Raw genomic sequence first — 21,793 nt, forward strand, 5'->3', positions numbered from 1 at the left:
ATTTTATTGAGGAGAATTTGAGTACTTTGGGCTTGTACTTGTTGGAATTCAGAAGCAAAGAGATTTTATTGGAATCTGTAACTTTTGGGTGGCTTAACAGGATAGATTGTGCATAGGTTATTTCCCTCTTGTGGGAAAGTGTAGGATTTGAGGGCTTAATCTGAGTAGCAGGGTCGTCCATTTAAGACACCAGAGGAGGCATTTCTTTGAGGGTTGTGAATCTGGGCAATTGTTTACTGCATTAGAGGTTAGATTAAGTATGATCAAAGCTAAGATGACATTTTTATCAGTAGGAGAAGCAAGGTTTATAGGGAAAAGGCAGGAAAGCAGAGTTCAGGATTGTCTGATCAGCCACAATATCATTGGAGGTAGAGCAGACTCAATGGGGTTCATTACTTTTGCTCCTACATCTCCTCCTGGTTTACTGGTCTTCTTACTTTAGGACTCGTGCACATGATCTGTTTTGATGCTGAAAGTGTAATCCTGATGGGGCTTCACAAAATGTACACCAAAACCAATAAATATGTGGAATTAAGAGTCTAAGGATGACCGTGTTGATTGTTGGAGAAAAACCAAACTAGTTCAATAATATCCTTTCAGGAATGAAGCCTGCCATACTTACCTGGTCTGACCTACATTTGACTCCAGACCCATAGCAATGTGGTTGACCTTTGACTGCCCTCTGTGCACAATTGGTGTGGCACAGCCAGTGATGTCCATGTCCTGTGAATTAAATTTCTTAAAAAAACTCATCAAGATATTCTACTATCCCTTTTCTGCCTCATGATCTTATCCAGCTTTCCCTTTGAGACATCTTTACTATTTGTCTTAAACAGTCCTGTAATAGCAGCTTTCGTGTTATCTTAATGAACTGGTGCTGATTGAAAAGCTGGCTGACATTATGTTCAATCCATGGATAAATGTCAGGCCAGTATGTCTTATAAAAATCTGTATTTAACCAATGCTTTTTAAAAACATTGTGAAAAATATTTCAAATATTGAAGACAACTAAAACCGACTCAGTCATTGGATAGTTAAAATTAGAGACCAGAACTGAGTTTACTTTGAAATTACTTTTTGACACTGCATGCATCTGCTATTAAAGCATAACATGTACTGTAAATCCCCACATAAAGCAGTATATGTTTGTTCCTGAAAAACACAGCTTTAAGTGAAGCATGAGTCTTTACTCATTCACAGAGACTGGTATTGCTGATTGTGCCAGCATTTATTGCCCATTGACAGGATGTGAGAGTGAGCTGCCATCTTGAACTGCTGTAGTCCTTGGAGACACCCACAGTGTTTTTAGGGAAGGAGTTGCAGGATTTTGACCCAGTTACAGTGAATGATGATGTGAGACTTGGAGGGGAACTTGTATCTGTTCCAAAGTACCTGCTGCCCTTGCCCTAAGTGGTAGAGGTCACAGGTTTGGAAACTGCTTTATAAAGAGCTCGTTGAGTGTTACAATGCATCTTTTAGCTGGTGTCCACTACAGACTATCTGTGCCTGTGGTAAAGTTTTGTTAGATATGCTACAATCTAATTGGCTGCTTTGTCCTTGAGAGTGTCAAGTTTCTTCATTGTTGTTGAGGCTGCATTCGTCCACACGTGGCGAGTATTCACGTTCCTCTTGTCATGTTTTGTAAACAGACTGGCTTTGGCAATTCAGGGGTACACTGGAATTTCAACCTCTGGTCTGATCTTGTAGCCAATGTATTTATATTGGCTAGTCCAGTTCAGTTTCTGGTCAGTAGTAATTCTAGGGTGTTGATAGTGGGTGATTCAGTGGTGAAAACACAATTGATTGTCAAGGGAGGATGGTTACATTCTCTCTTGTTGGATATGGTCATTGCGTGGCGTTTATTTGGTGCAAATGTATCAAGCAAAGAAGGCTGAGAGGAGATTTTAATGGAGATTTTCAAAATCACGAGTAGGCTGGGTAGAATACATATGGAGAGGCTGTCCTCAAAAGGAAGACAAATGAAGGCGTAGGCTGTGGAAAAAGTACTTCTGGCAAGTAGTTAAAGAATGCAATGTACTGCCTGGAAATGTGGTGGAGGCAGGTTTAATTGAGGCAGTCAAGAGGGCATTGAATGATTACTTGCTTAGAAACCATTTGGGACAAAACCAGGAGTTTGTAAGTAGGTAATGATGCTCATTTGAAGAGGTGGTGTGGTCATGATGGGCTGAATATTCTGTGTCTGTGAATAATACATGCCACTTGTCAGCTCAAGCCTGGGTATTGTCCAGACCTTACTCCAGGAGGACATGAATGTCTCTGGTATCTGAGGAGTCACAAATGATGTTAAACATTGTTGGTCATCAGCAGTATCCCCATGTCTGACCTTGTGGTGGTAGGAAAGACATTGATGAAGCAGCTGAAAATGGTTGGGCCAAGGACACTATCTTGTGGAACTCTTACAGTGATATCCTTAGGCTGAGTTGATTGGCCATCAACCATAATTATCTTTCTTTATTCCAGGTAATTCATCAAACGGGTAAAAATTTTGATAGGGTTCTTTAATGTTGCACTTGGTCATATGCTGCTTTGATGTCCATGGCAATCACTCTCACTTACTCTCTAGAACTTAACTCTTTTATCTAAAGCAAGGATGTAATGAGCAGCTGCAACACCCTGGCAAAATTCAAAGTGTTAGTGAGCACTTGTGATTAAGTACTGATTTTCCACACACTTAATCACATCTTCCATCAGTTCACTGAAACTTGAGAATAAAATAATGGCTTAATATGAATTTGTTAATCTTGGCAGTAAGCAAAGCGAAGTGGCAGATTATTTAAATGGGGAGAGATTGCAGAACTGAAGGTACAGCAGGATCAGGGTGTCCTGGTAAATGATTACCAAGTTAGCTTACAGATACTGCAGGATTGGGTGGCACATGTGATGTTTATTATAAAAGAGTGGACCATAAAAATAGATGTTTTGCTAAAGTTTATATAGGTTATTGAAAAGATCACATTTGGCGTACTGTGTACAGATTTGATCTCCACCTTTTGAAAAGAACACAATTGCATTAGTAGCACTTCAGAGAAAGTTTTGCCCAACTGATCTCTGTTAAAATGCTATCACTTTGTTTTCTAGTCTGTGTCAGTGATGGCAGCTTCCAGACAAGGGGTGATATGTTACTGGCCCAATATGACCCATGAGGAATCCTGCACAGAAATCGCGCTGGACTTTGGCAATGACTGGAAGTGTCTGACGGCAGTTTCGGTGAGTCCCACGATAGGAGATCTATCGAATAAGTGAATGGACTGTAAGGGTCTGTAACCTATACCTGTGCTACCTTTCGTCAAGGGCACGCAGCACTTCAGCAGACATTCCAATCCTGACTGAGGAAACAATGGATGTTAGGTATTCTGTATTTTTGAGTTGTCAAAACTGAAAACAATATTGTGCAGCACCATATGTGAAATGTCTTGGAATACTGGGCTCCCGTTTTGCTGTCTATCCACAAATTGCTTTGGTTAAAAGATTTCAGTCTGTTGATCTCCTGCAGAATATGGAGAAGCTGACTTTGTAGATCAAACTATTATAATTCTGGTTAGAAAGGCACATTGTGACCACCTGAAGTAAATATCACTTACAACTCAAAATTAAACAGGTGAATTTGGACTGTACTTTGGCATTTGAAGATTTGATGGAGCTTTTTTCTTTTTAACTGGTTCCTTGATCCTCCTTTGGCTTTGCGCTAAGTCTGTTAAGTGGTCAGAAGCTAACCATTTTTAGGCTAAACATTGTAGGTTTCTTTTTAGGGTGGTGGATTTATTCTCGCTTCCCAGAAGAACCAATTGCTACGATTAACACCAGATGGCTCAGGCAAAGTGAGCTTTCGCCCTGTGCAGCAGGGACAGGGAATGCTATCGGGACTTGGGCGCAGAGTCTCATCACTCTTTGGCATTTTGACACCAGCTGCTGATGTTGTGGTAAGACTTAAAGATAGTTTGGATCCACATACAACTGACTGATCTGTTGGTTTTACCCTTTGGGTATTGAATAAATGAATATTTAAATTTATTACCTAGGAAGAAACTTTTTGCTATTACAAGTCAAAATGTGACTATTATAAATTGTTGCTGTTTGCTTTGGTAAGAATTGTGGATCTAGTGTATTGTTGGATTTTCTTTTGTAACAGCTGAGTTCCGTATTGTGGGATGTGGAAAACGAGTGTTTCTACACACTGACGAATTCGAGTCTGAATAAATGGGAAGTGGATGAGACATCGGAACGCCACATTTTCAGCTGGGACTTAAACAGATCAATGAAAGGTGATCTGGGGGATTCTATCTGGGTAAGATGTATTGGAAAGACTTGACTGTTTCCATTCACCTTGTGTAGAGTTTGAGGGTTTAGATTAGGTTAGATTCCCTACAGTGTGGAAACAGGCCCTTCGGCCCAACCAGTCCACAGCAGCCCTCCGAAGAGTAACCTAACCAGACCCATTTCTCTCTGACTAATGCACCTAACACTATGACAATTTAGCATGACCAATTCACCTGACCTGCATGTTTTTGAACTGTGGGAGGAATGTGCAAACTCCACACATTCGTCCGTGGCTGGAATCAAACCCGGATCCCTGGCGCTAAGACAGCAGTGCTAACCACTGAGCCATTGTGCTGTGCCTGTAAAGAAGGACATATATTGATAAATATGATTTTTTTTTTAATGTGTTGATATAAATTTTACCCTAGTGTCTGACCTAACAGTTGTCTTGTGATCTCTTGCTGATTGTGTGCAGTCATACTATCTAATTTCCAATTTGCAGGTTTGAATTTGAATGGTAAAACTAAATACAAGTCCACTATATGATTTTGGGGTAGGGAGTAATGAGCTTTATTTGGAGGGAAAGGTGACTGCTCTTCTGGGCTTTTTGCATATCTTGTTGATTGGGTCCCAGCAGTTTGTTGCTGACTAAACACTTCAACTGCAGATAGTTACAGGAGAACAGAAAAGGGAAATAAAACTGAAAATAAATTTCCACACTCTGACCTCCACCCTCAAAGGAATTGAGGTTTTAACTTTTATGCTTTATTCTTCTGTTCCACCTAGGGAGATGATGAAAATTATGAAGCCACTAAGTCTACAATCAATATGAAATATTTGGACTTGCAGCTGAGCAAGTAAGTGGGATTTATCATCATTTTGGTACATTTACTTAGTTTCAGGTAAAATTAATTTCAACTGTTTATTTGTGCAGGCTTTCCATCCTTTCAGTCCAGCTAGGAAATAGCAAAATAACAGCAAGGCTGTTTTCATAATAGCTTTGCTTGAGAAATGATAACTCAATTCATTAAGCCCTTGCCTTTGCAGAACTAATATAATGTGTTTGTCGTTGACCTGGCCTGTTTGATCTCCTCCCCTGGGAGGCAAAGATCCAAACTGTAACCTGCAAGCAATGGAATCTATCCTGACTGGTTGTGATGATCAAGCAGAGAATTTTGCTTTATGAGCATTACAAATTATACTCTTCTATATGAGGCAACTCTGCCAATTATGTATGTTGATAGATTCTAAGCCAGTTGGAGATAAATTGAAATTAAGGTGCACAACTTTTGTGGAGAGAAGCTGTTGACTCTCAGTCTTGCCCTCTCGCCCCACATCCAATGTTACAGGTGCTCCCTAAATGTACTTAGACAATGAATACCCACTACCCATTTCTTCTTAACATTCAACAGGTTTAACAATTTGTGATTAACCAAATATTTAACCGATTCTCATCTTTTTCCCTACACTCAAATGTTTGATAATAGGCTATCCAAAACTAATCAAAGAAGAAAATAGTCTGCATTTTGTTGCATTTTACAGTACAAATACTCATACACAGATAACATATTCCCTGTTCTTTAAAGATTAAATCATTTTTTCACATGTACAAATATTGTAAAGCAATCAAAGAAAAATTTTTCCCTATTCTGTAACACAATGAAATATTAAACATTAAATGCTAGCTGTGCATTCCAATTTTGAATTGTTTTCTCAAGTTGCTTAACTAAAACGGTGGTTGAGGCAGAAATCCTTATAACATTTAAGTATTTTCCTGAGCACTTGCAATGCCAAAGCATGCAAAGCTATGGGCCAACTATTGGAAAATGGGATTAGAAGAATTAAATGGTTATTTTTCACCGATGCAGACTCAATGAACTAAAGAGACTTTTTTTTGTGCTGTAGATCTCAGTGACTATTCCATGGTCTCATCTTAATATTCTATGTTTTCATCATATCACCAGATGTGTGTCTCATAATATTCTAGGCCAATTGTTTCTCTTTTGAAAAACAGTCTGATAAATTGGTGAATTCTTTAACTCATTCTGTTTTGGAAATCTCTTCTTCTTTGCAACATTTCCTTCACCCTAGCAAAGTTACTCCGCAACCTTTTCTCTGCATTACCATGACTTCAAGACATGATTATCCACAATGTTCAACAGGATTTTATTTTCTCAGATTGCCCAATGTAGAAAATTTCCCTCAGAAGATTAGCCAAATACACCTCTGTACCTATCCACTAGTGCGAGTACTTTTAATTTTTTTTTCCTTTTATTAGCTTCCCAGTCCAATGAAGAATATTTTATTTATAAGTTTAGATGAACTCTGTCATACTTGAATATCCATCTGGAAAGTTTTTTCATGTGGATCATCACTAACAAATGACTAACTTCAGTTTCCCCGGCTGGAAAATTAAGAGCACGTTTCTGTGAATTTAATTTCTTTGTTTGTATCCTCCCAACACCATCTCAGTGAAAGCATGTTTTAACAGGTGCTCTCTTCCAACTGGTCATAGTTGTAGAGATGTACAGCATGGAAACAGACCCTTCGGTCCAACCTCTCACCCTAAACCTATGCCCTCTAGTTCTGGACTCCCCGACCCCAGGGAAAAGACTTTGTCTATTTATCCTATCCATGCCCCTCATAATTTTATAAACCTCTATAAGGTCACCCCTCAGCCTCCAATGCTCCAGGGAAAACAGCCCCAGTCTGTTCAGCCTCTCCCTATAGCTCAAATCCTCCAACCCTGACAACATCCTTGCAAATCTTTTCTGAACCCTTGCAAGTTTCACAACATCTTTCCGATAGAAAGGAGCCCAGAATTGCACGCAATATTCCAAAAGTGGCCTAACCAATGTCCTGTACAGCCGCAACATGACCTCCCAACTTCTGTACTCAATACTCTGACCAATAAAGGAAAGCATACCAAACGCCGCCTTTACTATCCTATCTACCTGCGACTCCACTTTCAAGGAGCTATGAACCTGCAGTCCAAGGTCTCTTTGTTCAGCAACACTCCCTCGGACCTTACCATTAAGTGTATAAGTCCTGCTAAGATTTGCTTTCCCAAAATACAGCACCTCTCATTTATCTGAATTAAACTCCACCTGCCACTTCTCAGCCTATTGGCCCACCTGGTCCAGATCCTGTTGTAATCTGAGGTAACCCTCTTCGCTGTCCACTACACCTCCAATTTTGGTCATATCTGACATCAGATCTAGCTGCATAACCAGTTCAACCAGCCAATGAACGTCTTAACTGTTCTGCTTGTATTTTGGATGCTTATTTATAAGGTTTCAAACCAGTAGTGAAAGGTTAGATGGGAGTCTAGTTTGAGATTTGAGGGAAGGTCACAAGATGGTGGCTTTAAAAGATTGATCAGTGGACGCAGGGTTTTTGAATAATGTCCATTGGGGACCAGAGTTAAGAAGCTCAAGGTGATGTCAGTACCAGATCAGTGAGAAAGACTTGCAGTGTGGGGGGAGGAGGAGTATTGTGAAAGTGGTTAATGATTGAGGGAGAGTTAGGATTATTCAGTAAAGGCAGCAACACTGAAACAAATTCCTTTACCTTGGTTCCAAAACATCCCCATTTCTGTGTACTTGATGCATGGGTTGAATGTTTCATACAGCAAGATGATTAGAGAAGAAGGTTGTAAAGAGCTAGGAAATTTGTGTTGACATGGATGATGGAATGGAAAATTTAGATACAGAGAGGGAATGATGGTAAGTGCTAAATGCATGGAATCACTGAAGGAGAAATGCAACCTGATCCATCTGGTGAAAATTCTGCCAATTCTATTTAGATCATTGAACTTTGGGATGGGGTTCTTATCTTAATGTCATAAAAAAAATCCTCTATTGATGCCATAATTCAACCCCGATCTTTGTTAGGCAGTCCCTGGGATCTTGTTTCCGCACTGGTAAGATTGGATTGATCAGAATTTCAGAACCCATGTCCAGTCTGCCATTTCTGACACATATGGGACTGGTGGTTCTTGAAGGGTCAGGTAGATGATTGGTTAGGAGGATTGTACGCGCTCTCTGACACCTCCGCTTCGCTTCTGCATGCTCCCAATGACGTGTCTTAAAATGTTCAGTGTCTTCCTGAATAAGCCGTCCCCATTTTAGTCAGTCTCAAGTCATAGGCTGCCAGAAAGTCAGCAAGAAATTATTAGCTACTTTGCGCTTGTTCTGATGATGTCCCAAAAGTATATCAGCTGTTCTCCTTGGAATCTCTTGCCTTAACTGAACAATCAGCACCATGTGTTCATCTCATCCTGGTTTGGAGTGTAGATTCCCACTTTCCACTTGTTCTCTGCCTGCTTCTGCTTGTTAAAGGACGGAGAGTGCTTGGGAATACACGCACACATACTTCTGGGTTGCACTGTCCATGTAGCTGCCCTTGGGGTGTTGAAGATGCTCTATAACTAAAGCCTTGACTTTAGTTGGAATACTTTTGCAGCTAAGTACTGTTGTTTCATACCATTGTTTTAAAGGAGTACTATTTTAAATTCTACCGTAAGGTACAGAATCATAGGCCGTTCAGCCCATTGAGATTTCCCAGCCATAATTTCACTGAGTGACAGATCTGATCATCCTCAACTCCACTTTGCTGCCTTTTCCCTGTAACCCCTGATTCCCTCACTGAATAAAAATGTGCCTCTCACAGACTTGTTGCCTGTCTCTCTTCCAGAGAGGGTCTGGTGATTTTGACAGCAGCCTGGAGCCATGCAGATTCTCCCTGCTTAATCTACTATATTTTAACCACCCTGCAAGATAAAGGCTGTCACATTTCTGATGAAATAAGAGTGGAGGTCACTGAGTATTGTCCACCATATCAGGTAAAACTTGGGTACACCATCTGCTTTTGTGGGGGTTGTTTTGTGGAATTTGTATCACGGGGTGCAGCTGAGGAGATTTGAATAAATGCATTTAAGGTGAAGCCAGATAAGTATGGGACAGAGAAAAGAACTCCATGTAGGATTGTATTAAATATAATAAAGGAAGAGAAATTCTGAGGAGGTTAAATACCTAAATAGATCAATGGAATGAAAAGCTCAATTGTTTGCTGCCCAATTCTCTATACATTGCTTTGAAGTGAGAATTTATTTAAGTGTTACAAATGCAAGTTATTAATATTGGTTGGTTCTTTTCTTTTTAAATTCAGAATTTATATTAAAGATGTATCTTTGCAATTTAGTTTATGTGACACATAAATAATTAAACCTTACCAGTTTGATTTTCTATAACCTAACAAAGTTGAATGTTTGAATGTTCAACCTTACAATATGTAGCATTCACAGTACTGGTTTCCAAATAATGACTGGTGTTGAAGTGTATAACTGTAATGAGTTGGGAGTGCTGGCTGGTACCAATGTAAACTGTTGTAATTGAGGGATTGGGAGAGGAGAGGTCAGGTGTAGGAATATTGGATTTGAAGCCTAGAGTCCAGAGGAGAAAGGAGCCGCGCTCCAACTGAACGTTCAGTCGATGTGGAGAGAGGCTGGGTAAGCTCTGGTTGTTAGGAGCAGAGAAGGTTGGGAGGAGACTTGATTAAAGTGCATGAGATGAAGCTGCACTGACACGGTGGACAAAAGGCAGCAGTTCCCCTCAGTTTAAAGTTCAGTAGCAGAAGGGCATAATTTTAAGATGAAAAGCAGACGGTTTAGAAGGGATTTGAGGAAAATGGTTTTCACCCAGAGGGCAGTGGGAGCCTGGAATGCATTGCCTAGGAGGGTAGTTGAGGTGGGAGCTTTTTACAGAGTATTTGGATGACCACATGAAATCTCATGACTTTAAGGCCAAGTACTGGAAATGGAACTAGTACATATTTAGAATAGTTGTGTTTGTGCTGACTCAATGGAACAAAGAGCCTTTTCTGTACTGTATGATTCGATGAAACCGGGCTGCATATGAATATGTATTTGTAAGAATGATGCTGCATGTCTTTCCCCAGATAATCTATTGTTAAAGTTTCAAACCGGTCATGCTGATTATAACAATGGGAAGTTTGAGTCTATTTTCATAATTTTAGTCAGTCTCTTTGTTGAACTGACTCTGCCAATTGAAACAATTCCAAAGAAGAGTCATTTCAGGTTCGACATTAACTCTGTTTCTCTCGCTACAGAATCTGCCAAACCTGGTGAATTTCTGCAGCCTTCTCTGTTTGTTTCTGTTATTAATTTTAACAACTCCATTTCAGACAGAGGAGCTACCATGCCAGCGATTCTTGATTCCAGATTTTGCGAGCCCAGCTGCGTATCTCTATACATATGATTTGGTATTTGCGTGCTGTACAGGAACAGGAAGAGCCAGTTTGCCCCAGGAGAAACTTATCCTAAATATGCCAGGTATACAATCACCAAAGCTTTAATCGCCATCTGGTTGTTAAATATTTTCAGGCACAGTGGTTATAAATGAACAAGTTCTTTGGAACTATCATGGATGTAGGATGTCAGATTCACTGAGGTAACCATTGTATGTGAGAAGTTTTATTCTGGCTGCTGCTCATTCTGTTTCATGTTGTTGTTAGGTAAGTCCTTGATATTGTAAATTGCTGCTGCCACAAAATCTTTCCATAAGAGCACCGATCAGATTGTGATGACCAGAAATTGAGGGCAGGCAACATCCTGATTGTATTATCACTAGATTGTTAGTTCAGAGAGCCACGTAATGGATTTGGATGTGGAGTGAATAATCTAATGATGCCCATGAATCCGTTGCTAATTGTCAGAAAAACCCATCTGGTTTACTCATGTCCTTTTAGGGAGGGAAACTGCCATCCTCACCCAGTCTAACCTACATGTCACTCCAGACCCACAGCAATGTGGTTGACTCTTAACAAGCCCCTGGACAATAAGGGATGGGCAATAAATGCTGGCCGAGCTAGTAATGCCCTCATCCAATGAATGATACATTTTTAAATGTTCAACACAAAATTTGAATAGGATGACCCAACTCCCAGTGAAAGATTAACTTTTATATTGATTCCAGAAACTGTTACTATTTATCAAAACATTAAACACACAGGGATGGTGAAGGTGGCTTCCTTTGACATCAAGACAACGTTTGACTGAGTGTGGCATCAAGGAGCCTGAGAAAAACCTGGAATCGATGTGAATCGGGGGAACCTCTCTTCATTTGTACAGAATGATGATTGTGGTTGTTGAAGGCCAGTCATCTCTGCAGGAGTTCCTTAGGGTGTGTCCAAGGCCCACCATCTTCAGATGCTTTAACAATGGGCGCTTCCCCTCTCCCCCCCCCCCCCCCCCCCCCCCGCCTGCACAACATACCATTCATGACAACTCATACTGAAGCAGTCCATATTCATATGTAGCAAGACCTGGGCAATATCCATGTCTGGGTATAGAGGTGGCAAGTTACAGTTATGCCATACAAATGTCAGCCAATGACCATCTCCTACAAGAGAATGTAAGTATTGTCCCTTGCCATTCAGTGCCATTACTATATTGAATTCCTCCATCATCAATGTTCTGAGGGTTACTATTGACCAGAAACTGAACTGGACTAATCATGTAATCACAGTATCTGATCAAAGGCTAGGAGTCCTGTAGCAAGTAATTCACCACCTGACTCTCCGAAGTCTGTCCACATCACGAGGTACAAGTCAGAGGTGATGGAACAATCACTCCTTTTGCTTGTATGAGTGCAGCTTCAACAACATTCAACAAGCTTGACACCGTCTGAGACAAAGCAGCCTGCTTGATCAGCATCACAGCTGCAAACATTCTCTATCCACCATTGACGCACAGCAGCTATGTAACATCTATAAGATGCACTGCAGAATCTCATTGTGATCTGTAATTACCAGAAAGGCAAGACACTGGTGTCTGGAAGTACCATTTGCTGCACCCTCCCTTATTTCTCAGGAATTTCCTCCTGAAACACTACACCTCAATTGTTCCTTAAAGCTTATTCCTTGGATCACCTGATCTAATATCTGCTCAAATGGCTTGATGTCAAATCTTGTCGAGTAACAAGTCCCAGGAGGTATTTCATTACATTAATGGTGCCATATAAATAAATATTGATAACGTATCAGTTTCTGCACTGGTTGTTGAATGTTCTTACTAATCTTGCAGGTGATGGTATCCTGGGAGCTGGAAGTTTTACCGGATTGCCTGTGCTCTTCTGCAGGAACAGTGGTTTGGTTGTTGCACGCCCCAAGGAAAGTGTGTCAATGCTGCCTGAAAATATTGAAGATTCGCTTGCCTTAGCAGCATCTGAGGTAGTGGTGCTGCTGAAGCTTACTTCTCTTTGGGGATGAACTCTGATGGACTATCCAAAATGAAAACAGAGAATGCTAGATATACTTAGATCAAATAGCATCTGTAGAGAGAGAAACAGAATTAAAGTTTCAGATCAATGAATTTTTATCAGAACTGACTGAACTGAATTGGAACATGACTGATTTGACAATCCATTCAGTTAGCTTTTTGTAGACCAAGAGGGGAAACGCAGTGCTTCCTGCACCAATCTCAGTGACCATGTTGATCTGATATCCATGCTGTGGGACTTCATTCCTAATCTGACCTCAACTGGTCTATCAGATTCTCCCATTTTTGTTAGAGACTGAAGCCACTAACCAATGTTGGGTTAGTGATGAGTTGAGAATATTTTTATGCTGCATGTGTCACATGTTTCTCAAGGGTTTTTTAAAGTTGTTTTTTTGTAATCAAACTGTTCAGATGTTTATTAAACATCTCTGGATCAGGTGGGACTTCAACCCAAGTGTCCTAGGAACACTACTACTAAGTCACAAGAACCCTACCACCTTCACTTTATACATCTTCATTGTGGATTGGTTGCATGAATATTAACTGCTCTTTCCCAAAATGACTGACGTAACTTTAAATGATTTCTTGTAGATTTTCAAGTCTTTGATTAGGAAATTTGTGTTGTTCACAAAGCAAAAGTGCACTGTTAGAGTGAGTTTGAGCTTCCTTTGCACTAACCTTAACAGCCTTTAGCTACGGGACTATGAAGCATTGTCCATGATGTTTCAGAGCCTTTCTGGACTAGCTTTGGCCTGTTTATAATGGAGCCCACTGCACCAATGCCACCTGAGCCAATTTTGTGTATGATGTGCAGTATGGCCACCAGGGAATGTGATATGTGGTAATCGCTCTCAGACATTTACAACACAAAAGGGGCATTCAGCCCATTATGTCTGCAATGGTCAACAAAAATCTGACTATAGTAATCCCATTTTGCAACTCTTGCCCATACTCTTGGTGGATATGGCAATACAGATGAATATGTAAATACAGCTCAAATGTTTCAAGACCTTAAATATAAACAAAGACTTTGCCCCCACTGCTTTCTGTTGCAAGTAATTTCCAAGACTTAACCATTGTCATTTATATAAATGATTTGGCAGTGAGCATTAGGGGTATAGTTAGTACGTTTGTAGATGACACCAAAATTGGAGGTGTAGTGGACAGCGAAGAAGGTTACCTCCGATTACAATAGGATCTTGATCAGATGGGCCAGTGGCCTGAATGGCAGATGGAGTTTAATTTAGCTAAATGTGAGGTGCTGCATTTTGGGAAAGCAAGTCTGAGCAGGGCTTCTCCATTTAATGGTAAGGTCCAGGAGAGTTTAAAAGGCATCTGGATGGATATATGAATAGGAAGGGTTTGGAGGGATATGGGCCAAGTGCTGGCAAGTGGGACTAGATTAGGTGGGGTTATCTGGTTGGCGTGGACGAGTTGGACCCAAGGATCTGCTTTCATGCTGTACATTTCTGTGACTCTATGATTCGTCTGTTTCTGACTTGACCACCTTTTACAGGCAGCAAGGTCAACCCTATCTATTAAAAAGGCTTTCCTCAATTTCCCCTTAGTGTTTACCTGTTATTGACCCCTACTAATGGAAAGCATGCCTTCCTGTCTGCAATATGTATGCCCTTCACAATCTTGTACACTTCTATCAAGGTCCCCTCTCAACTTTTTATTGCTGCAAGGAAAACAACCCCAGCTAAGTCAATGTTTCCACATTGCTCCAACCCTCCAGCCCAGTCAGCATCTTGGTTAATCTCTTCAGCATTCTCTCTTGTGCAATTTTATCCTTCCTGAAATGAGTGACATCTGTCTGCCCTAAATTACAAGAATAACATTTTGGAAATCTGAAATGATATTAACCCAATAGCAAGGTAGAAACTTTAACAATGGGTAAAATTGTAGATGACTAATTTTAAATGCAGAAAATAAAAAATTCCACAATGGCTTTTTTTTGACAATTGCACTTTGATTACAGTGCTGTCTTCTGGGGTGCACAAGGCACATCCCACACACTGATCTGCTAGACACTGATGCTTGTTTGCTTTGTGTTGCAGATATTTACTGTGGTTTCATAGGTGATTTGATTAAAATTGGGTCTCTTTCTCAGAGTGATGCCAGGCAACCATTTGAAAGAGCAGAGATGGAGGCACAGGAGGATAAAACGAAAATGTTGAAGACTGCCTTTGTGATGTACTGCAGGTACGAATGGATGGTGGGAATCTGTGTTTCATGTGGGTTTTTTCTGATTGATTGACTGTAGAATGCACAGGACAGAGTTGCCAGAATGCTGCTCCTGACACCAAGAACATCAAATTGCAAGCACACATTGTCCTGTTTTCCTTGGAGTTCAAAAGGTTGAAAGTTTAAACTGTTTAAGGGATTCAATGAATGGATTCAGAGTAACTTTCTTCAGATGAACAAATCTGAAGGGTGGAAGCTAATCATTAAATTACAGTGAAACAAAGAACTGCAGATGCCAGAAGTCAAACAAAAACCAAAATCAAAGCTGGACGGTTACTGGACTCAAAAATGTTAACACTGCTTTCTCGCCAGAGATGCTGCCAGGCCTGCAATTTCTCCAGCAATTTCTGCTTCAGTTTCTTCAAATTACAGTTAGGCTATTGCTAAAGTGTTTTTTTAACACAAAGGATAAAGAAAACATTGAACACTCACCAGACAGGCTGTGGGTCAAATCAGTGAATTTTCTTGGAGTTAGAAAGGCTGGAAATATGGGGTTGAGGGATGGTTCAACCATACTTTACACACTGGAATGGGCTCTTGTTCTTCTGTACTTAATTTTTTTAAAATGTTGTTATTGGGCTTTTAGTTTTAGACTGCAGTAGATCACCTGTGAAAACTTTTGTCAGTGAAATTCAGAGTTGGCTCTTAAAAAGCAGAAGAATCAAGCCTGTGAAATCAATGTTCATCTATCTATGTGTGTAATTTGAGTTTCTCTGATCATTTTAACTTCCAGAAAGGATATCATTGGTGCCCAGAACATGTTGGAGGAAATCTTCCCCGATAGCTTTGACACAGGTCCAGACTCTGACCTGGATATGGCTGTGGCACAGATCAGTCTCGATCTAATCAATGACTATCCGGCTTGTGACCCACGCTGGGCTGAATCTGTACCAAGTGGTAAGATTTTATTGCAAACCTGCAGCACTAAGTTCTTTGGAGTGTACTGTTTATTAGATATGTGGAAATGACTACTGTATATGTACTGAGAAATTGATTTTTTTAAAAAAATACAATCCGGCCTGCCCCTTGTTCCCCCTGCTCTTGCAGTACCACCCCTGTTGCTGTTTGATCACACTTAATAAACTGCTCATTATTGCTGCACAAATAGGATAACTGGTTACTGACCCCATTGAATCTCTCTGAATATTATCATTGTGATCAGCTTGTGGTAAGGTGTTGAAGCCTTGAATATTTCTGATCTCCAGCAGTGTTGGATCCCCTCTGTTTGAGAATCTGAAGCTAAAAGAGAAGTTTTGTTTGCACTGTATCACAATCTTGGATAAACTTCCAAATTATGCAAAAATATTCTTCAACCTCCACACACGCACCCCACCCCCCAAAAAAAAGTCCAAGCCAAAGCACCAGTCTGTGTACAACTACATCTCTTGTAAAGTAGATAGTATTGCCATTTTTGTTGTAAGTGATTTCAGTTTGTGTGAAATGTATGTTAATGGGGTTTGATTTGGTTAACATATCTTCCTGATTCAGCAACAGAACTTCCAGCCAGTATTTTCCTGTAGGCACAGGAACAGAAAATATCTACTACAAAGGCAAAAAGCAAATTTTCCCACTGTTGTAACTAATCTTTGCAAATTAAATATTTTGTGTATTGATAAGGCACCTCTTCCGTACCTTGCGAACAAGTCATATTTGACTCCTCAACTGTCAGATCTACTGAGCTTCTCCAGAACTTTTGTTTTATTTCAACTTTTTCTTGGCTTTTATTCTAAGTGTTGTAGGAAGTTCATTGTAAACCATTAGTGCTTCATGACTGATGTGTGGAATTGAAAGTTTCAGCCAATGAAAACAAATGTGACCAATTCCAGTCATTTGACTTGACAAACATTTTAATCTTAAATGTTTTAGGGATAGGGTTGGGTGCTGTATATGGAAGAGATCTTTTAAACTATGACCATAATGTAATTAATTATAGGTAATGGTAAACTTTGAGATGATTGTGGTGTCAGGTTGGAAGTTTGTATGCTGAGCTAGTAAATTTGTTCTCAGACGTTTCATCACCGTAATTAACATCAGTGAGTCTCCAATGAAGCGCTGGTGTTCTGTCCCGCTTGCTATTTATGTGTCTATCTATTGTGGTGAGTGTTGTCATTTCTGGTTCTTTTTCTGAGAGATTGGTAAATGTGGTCCAAATCGATATGTTTGTTAATGGCATTCTGGTTTGAATGTCAGGCATCTAGGAATTCTCATGCATATCTTTGTTTAGCCTGTCCCAGGATGGATGTATTGTCCCAGGCGAACTTGTGTCCCTCTTCGTCTGTGTGTATGGATACTATTGATAGTTGATCGTGTCTTTTGGTGGCTAGTTGGTGCTAACATATCCTAGTGGCTCGTTTCCTGCCTATTTGTCCAAAGTAATGTTAGTTGCAGTTCTTGCAGGGTATTTGGTACATGATGTTCGTTTGGTGGTTGTTGGTACAGAGTCCTTTTTAAATTCATCAAGAGCTGTTTCAGTGTGATGGTAGGTTTATAGGCTTTCATGATGCCTAGGGGCTGGAGTAGCCTAGTTATCATCTCTGAGATGGCCTTAATGTATGGCATGGTGACTAGAATCTCTGGACGTGTTGTGTCGTCTCGTTTTAAGTCTGTTGAGTAGGAATCGGCAGATTGTGCTTATCGGTTGTTCTTGAATGTGTTGTTTGTGTGTTTCCTTGGCTTCTCATAGTTCTTGGGTGCTGCAGTGTGTTGTGGCTCGTAATGTTCTAATGCAGCTTCGTTTTTGGATAATGATGTTACCTAGCATGGTGATGAAACATATGAGAACAAATCTGCCATCTGAGGGAGCAAACTTACAACCTTATTAACAACCTGAGCTACAAATTTTCTCTAAAATCTCATTGTCGCAGTGTATTGGAGAAATGTAGTTGATGAGCTGTATGAATGTTGTGTCCTCTTCACAGATCTAAGTAGCTTTAGCAACACTTCCCTGCTGCTGCTTCACCAGCTGGAAGATAAGATGAAAGCCCATTACTGTCTGATGGAGTTTCTTCGGGATGTGAGTTTTAAATCAAATAAAGAACTTGAGTGTTCAGGTGCCCTACGATATTTCACAGTTATTAATTACTTTGAAATCCAACCACCGTTACATGAAGAAGTGCAAACCGAATGTCTGTACAACAAAATCTCAAGCAAAAAGCAAATTACCTGATCTGTTGGTAGTTGTTGTGGGCGGCACGGTGGCACAGTGGTTAGCACTGCTGCCTCACAGCGCTCGAGATCCGGGTTCAGTTCCCGCCTCAGGTGACTGACTGTGTGGAGTTTGCACGTTCTCCCCGTGTCTGCGTGGGTTTCCTCCGGGTGCTCCGGTTTCCTCCCACAGTCCAAAGATGTGCAGGTCAGGTGAATTGGCCATGCTAAATTGCCCGTAGTGTTAGGTAAGGGGTAAATGTAGGGGTATGGGTGGGTTGTGCTTCGGCGGGGCGGTGTGGACTTGTTGGGCCAAAGGGCCTGTTTCCACACTGTAAGTAATCTTAAAAAAAAAGAGTGTAGGCCAGGAGTTTTGCATCCCTCTTCTTTGATACGATGTCTTTGGTGTCTTCAACTGAGCCATGGTCTTATTAAATAGGTCTCAGAATCAAATCACCTGAATTCACCTGCCAGGTTTGACACTTTATTTTTGTGTAGAACATCAGTGACAAATACCCACCAGACTTTGGCCGTATTTTGCACAAGTTTAAAGTTGAAACCAAAACAAACTTCATTTCTAAACAACAACTGGCTTCTCTCCCCTGGTGATGTCCACTACTAATCCCCAGTAAAAAGGAAAGTAAGAAACATATGTTCCCATAGCCATTTTTAAATAAAAAAATAATTTACCACAAGAAGTTATTGTGATAGACTGATGTGTCATTTAATCAAGAATTGGATAAGTGAAGACAAAGCATATAAAATGATGTGGGGATTATGATGATCACTTAATTAGTATCAATTGGAAAAAAGCTGGTATTAGTAGAGGTAGGATGGCTACGTTCTTTTTACTGTGATACTTTGTTAACGAATGACTGGACCCCAGAGAAACCTTGTTATTTAGCATCAAATATGTTAAATTTTTTTAAAATCTAGGTGGAATTACTAAGTCGACTTGAGACTGTTCTGGTGCGTGGGATCCCTATGGCTACCCGCCTCTTGCTGTGTGAACATGCTGAGAAACTTTCTGCTGCCATTGTTCTGAAGAATCATCACACCAAGCTTCCTGAAGTTGTAAATGCTGCGATTAACTGTGCTCTGAGTAAAAGGAATGAGGGCATTCCTCAGAATCTGACCCCAGCTGATATTTTCTTCCGGGAGGTATGAGTTTCACACTCTGTTTAAGTTGCAGTGTTGAGAGGATATGAGTTATTTCACTGGGATGATTAACACCCATGAGGAAAACAACACATTGATATTTGTAAGAGTGAATTTGTCTATTTTTTTAAAAATATGAATTAGAAAGTTTGGGAGGCTAAAGTTCTTAAGCATTGTATAGACTTGTGTATTAGTGAAAATAGAGACGTGCTCTTGCAGCTTTTCATCTTGCTGTCATCAGGACATACAAGAAAGTTATCTTTCAGACGACAATTTACAGTACACAAAACTCTCAAGTGGCACCTTACGAACTGGCAAAAATTATCTCCCTGAAATACTGCAAAGTGTACTGCATTGTTCTGTCCAATTATTATAGTTTTTACAAATGTTTTTACCTCACTGTTAATATACTTGTTCAATCGAATGACCGCACAAAATATCAACAGTTAATTAAATTAATTTCTCCTCCAAAAAAAAATTGCAATCTACTGCGATGTCTGAATATTCAGTTGAGGGTGCAAGTGAGCAGGCCCTTTGCTGAGAAATTTTATTGAAGGCAAAGTTGCACTATTATTGAAGTGATTTATGCTGTAAATAACCATGATGTGTATACTCCCTGCATTTTCTATTACCTAGTGGGTGTGGATCTACGTTTTGATCAACTAGCACATTCCTGGTCACCGGTTAAGTGCCAATTAATAAATGGTTCGCTGTACATAAGAAAAGGTTGCTGATTGGTTTGTAAGTCACCTCTGATTAAGGTTTTGACTATGGTACTAACTCAGCACCTTTATCTCCTGCAGTACGAATTATTGCTCCTTTTGAAATTTGGCATTTTCAGATTTGTCCTGATGATTATAAGATGGTATTCCTATACTACCAATTGATTATATATGATAAACACTGTAAACCGAAGCAGGACTTGTCTTCCTCAGTTATCTGAGATTTTATCAATTTTTGTAAATTTGTTGGACCTTTTCTTAATCTTGAAGTTTACACTTCTAATTGGTTTTTTTAAAATCACTGCCTAATTGATGGAAAACCCCACTAACAGCTCTAAATCCACCAACCATGCTGCGCCTTTTATTAACCAATGAAGTAATGATTTTTTTTTGTTATTTGTATATATTCTTTCTGAAATGTTGTTATTGTTCTATTCCATTGGTTTTGAACTTAAACCTTCAGGAATACAGAAGGGAGATGCTGCCTTCGGACCAAAACCCACAAGGCTGTCTTCTGGATGCCTCATTTTTTGTTTTGTACAGAAAGAGGGATCTGTCTTTTGATTTTACTGTTGGTCAGATATGTTCCTCTCTGTTTTATTTTTCTCTCAGGCAGCCTGTGCTTTATCTTCCAACCCTGTGAATATAAGTTCCATTCACTTTAACCATCCTTGATTTAAATAGTAGCAACAATGGTTTATAGTTTATTAATTTACTAGTAGGATTGGAGTGTGCACCGTTGACAGATGGTGAATTGCTTATCTTAGCTGTGCTGTTGGGATGGTGCATTTTGTGGTTTGGGAAGTTTGGATGTACCTGGTGACATCTGAAACCATGCACTGCAGGAGTGTCTCTCCTCAGTCTGCCTTCTCTGTGTAAAAGGAAGTGGTCAAGAGTTGCTCCCTTGAATTTTATAATCAATATTAAAGCAGGTCATTAAGCTCCGTGGTTTATAGTTTGCCTGAAATAGTTTGGCCTGAAGCTTCTGGTTATCCATTATGGCACCACATTTACATCTCTTCTCTGGACAGGTCTCGCAGATTGATACTGCATTCGACTGTTTATTAGAAGAAGAAGAACAATTTTTGGAGGAGAACCACCCACACTCTGTGGAATGGGCACAGATGGTTATTAGCATTAACAACATCTTGAAGGTAAAGCATCCTGAGAATTTTCAGGTTTGAGTCAAGAATTTAATGTAGTTGGTTTAAACAGTGAGGAAATATATTGTCTGATTTTCTTTGGAAACAAAGTAGGGAGGGACCAATTGAAGAAAAGAGAGTTGGCCTGAAGTTGAGGCAAAGTTGAATTTATGTTGATATGGGGGCCCTTGTGCATCACCTAATAGAGTCATAGAATCATACAGCATAAGTAACAGGCCCTCAACCCAATTTGTTCAGGCCGACCAGATTTACCAAGCTAAATTGGGCCCATTTCCCTCTGAACCTTTTTTATGTGGAAGTGTTATGAAGATGTGGGTGTAGCTTTTAAGAAAGTTAAAAGCAGCAGAACTACCGGACACAGCACCAAGTATTCTCAATAAGGAAACAGGTGAATGTAACACTGAGTTCAACAACTTGAGTACTTCGTTGCCTGGAGACTACAACAAATTTGAATTTGGCCAATCAATTTAAATTATACCCCAATTTTTAAAAATTTCCAATCAAGTTTGAATTGAGTATATTGACAATCTTAAAAGCCAATGACACAATCCAATGCTCTGGGGTATAAGACCGGGGGGAAATTGAACAATTGAGAGGAGAACTGACAAGCCCAGCATGTAAACAGACTGCCTGAAAAATAGCTTTCTTAAAAAGGTACCCTTTCGATTAGTAACCTATGACACAGAAATTCCTAACAAGAAGATCCAAAGACAAGAGCCTACAGCTGCCTGGTTTTGAGATAAGAAATGTTGTTTTGTAAATCTTAATTGGGAGTTTTATCA

The 21,793-nt window shown here is 40.0% G+C and overlaps 1 protein-coding gene across 3 annotated transcripts in view; it reads left to right on the forward strand.

Moving 5' to 3' along the window:
* nup133 (nucleoporin 133) overlaps positions 1–21,793 on the forward strand; it is a 69,584-nt gene that overhangs the window by 29,635 nt on the left and 18,156 nt on the right. For 2 of the 3 annotated variants that reach the window (XM_072581615.1, XM_072581617.1), the window contains exons 5-16: positions 3,100–3,228; positions 3,771–3,941; positions 4,151–4,306; positions 5,065–5,135; positions 8,974–9,121; positions 10,483–10,630; positions 12,383–12,531; positions 14,691–14,782; positions 15,558–15,721; positions 17,743–17,837; positions 18,905–19,129; positions 20,880–21,002. In XM_072581615.1, the coding sequence (XP_072437716.1) occupies positions 3,100–3,228; positions 3,771–3,941; positions 4,151–4,306; positions 5,065–5,135; positions 8,974–9,121; positions 10,483–10,630; positions 12,383–12,531; positions 14,691–14,782; positions 15,558–15,721; positions 17,743–17,837; positions 18,905–19,129; positions 20,880–21,002 (1,671 nt within the window). The remainder of the gene's footprint in view (positions 1–3,099; positions 3,229–3,770; positions 3,942–4,150; positions 4,307–5,064; positions 5,136–8,973; positions 9,122–10,482; positions 10,631–12,382; positions 12,532–14,690; positions 14,783–15,557; positions 15,722–17,742; positions 17,838–18,904; positions 19,130–20,879; positions 21,003–21,793) is intronic. The other variant, XM_072581616.1, reaches the window with a different exon arrangement.

Source organism: Chiloscyllium punctatum, chromosome 11 (genome assembly GCF_047496795.1).
Source record: "Chiloscyllium punctatum isolate Juve2018m chromosome 11, sChiPun1.3, whole genome shotgun sequence".
In the NCBI taxonomy this organism is placed as follows: Eukaryota; Metazoa; Chordata; class Chondrichthyes; order Orectolobiformes; family Hemiscylliidae; genus Chiloscyllium; species Chiloscyllium punctatum.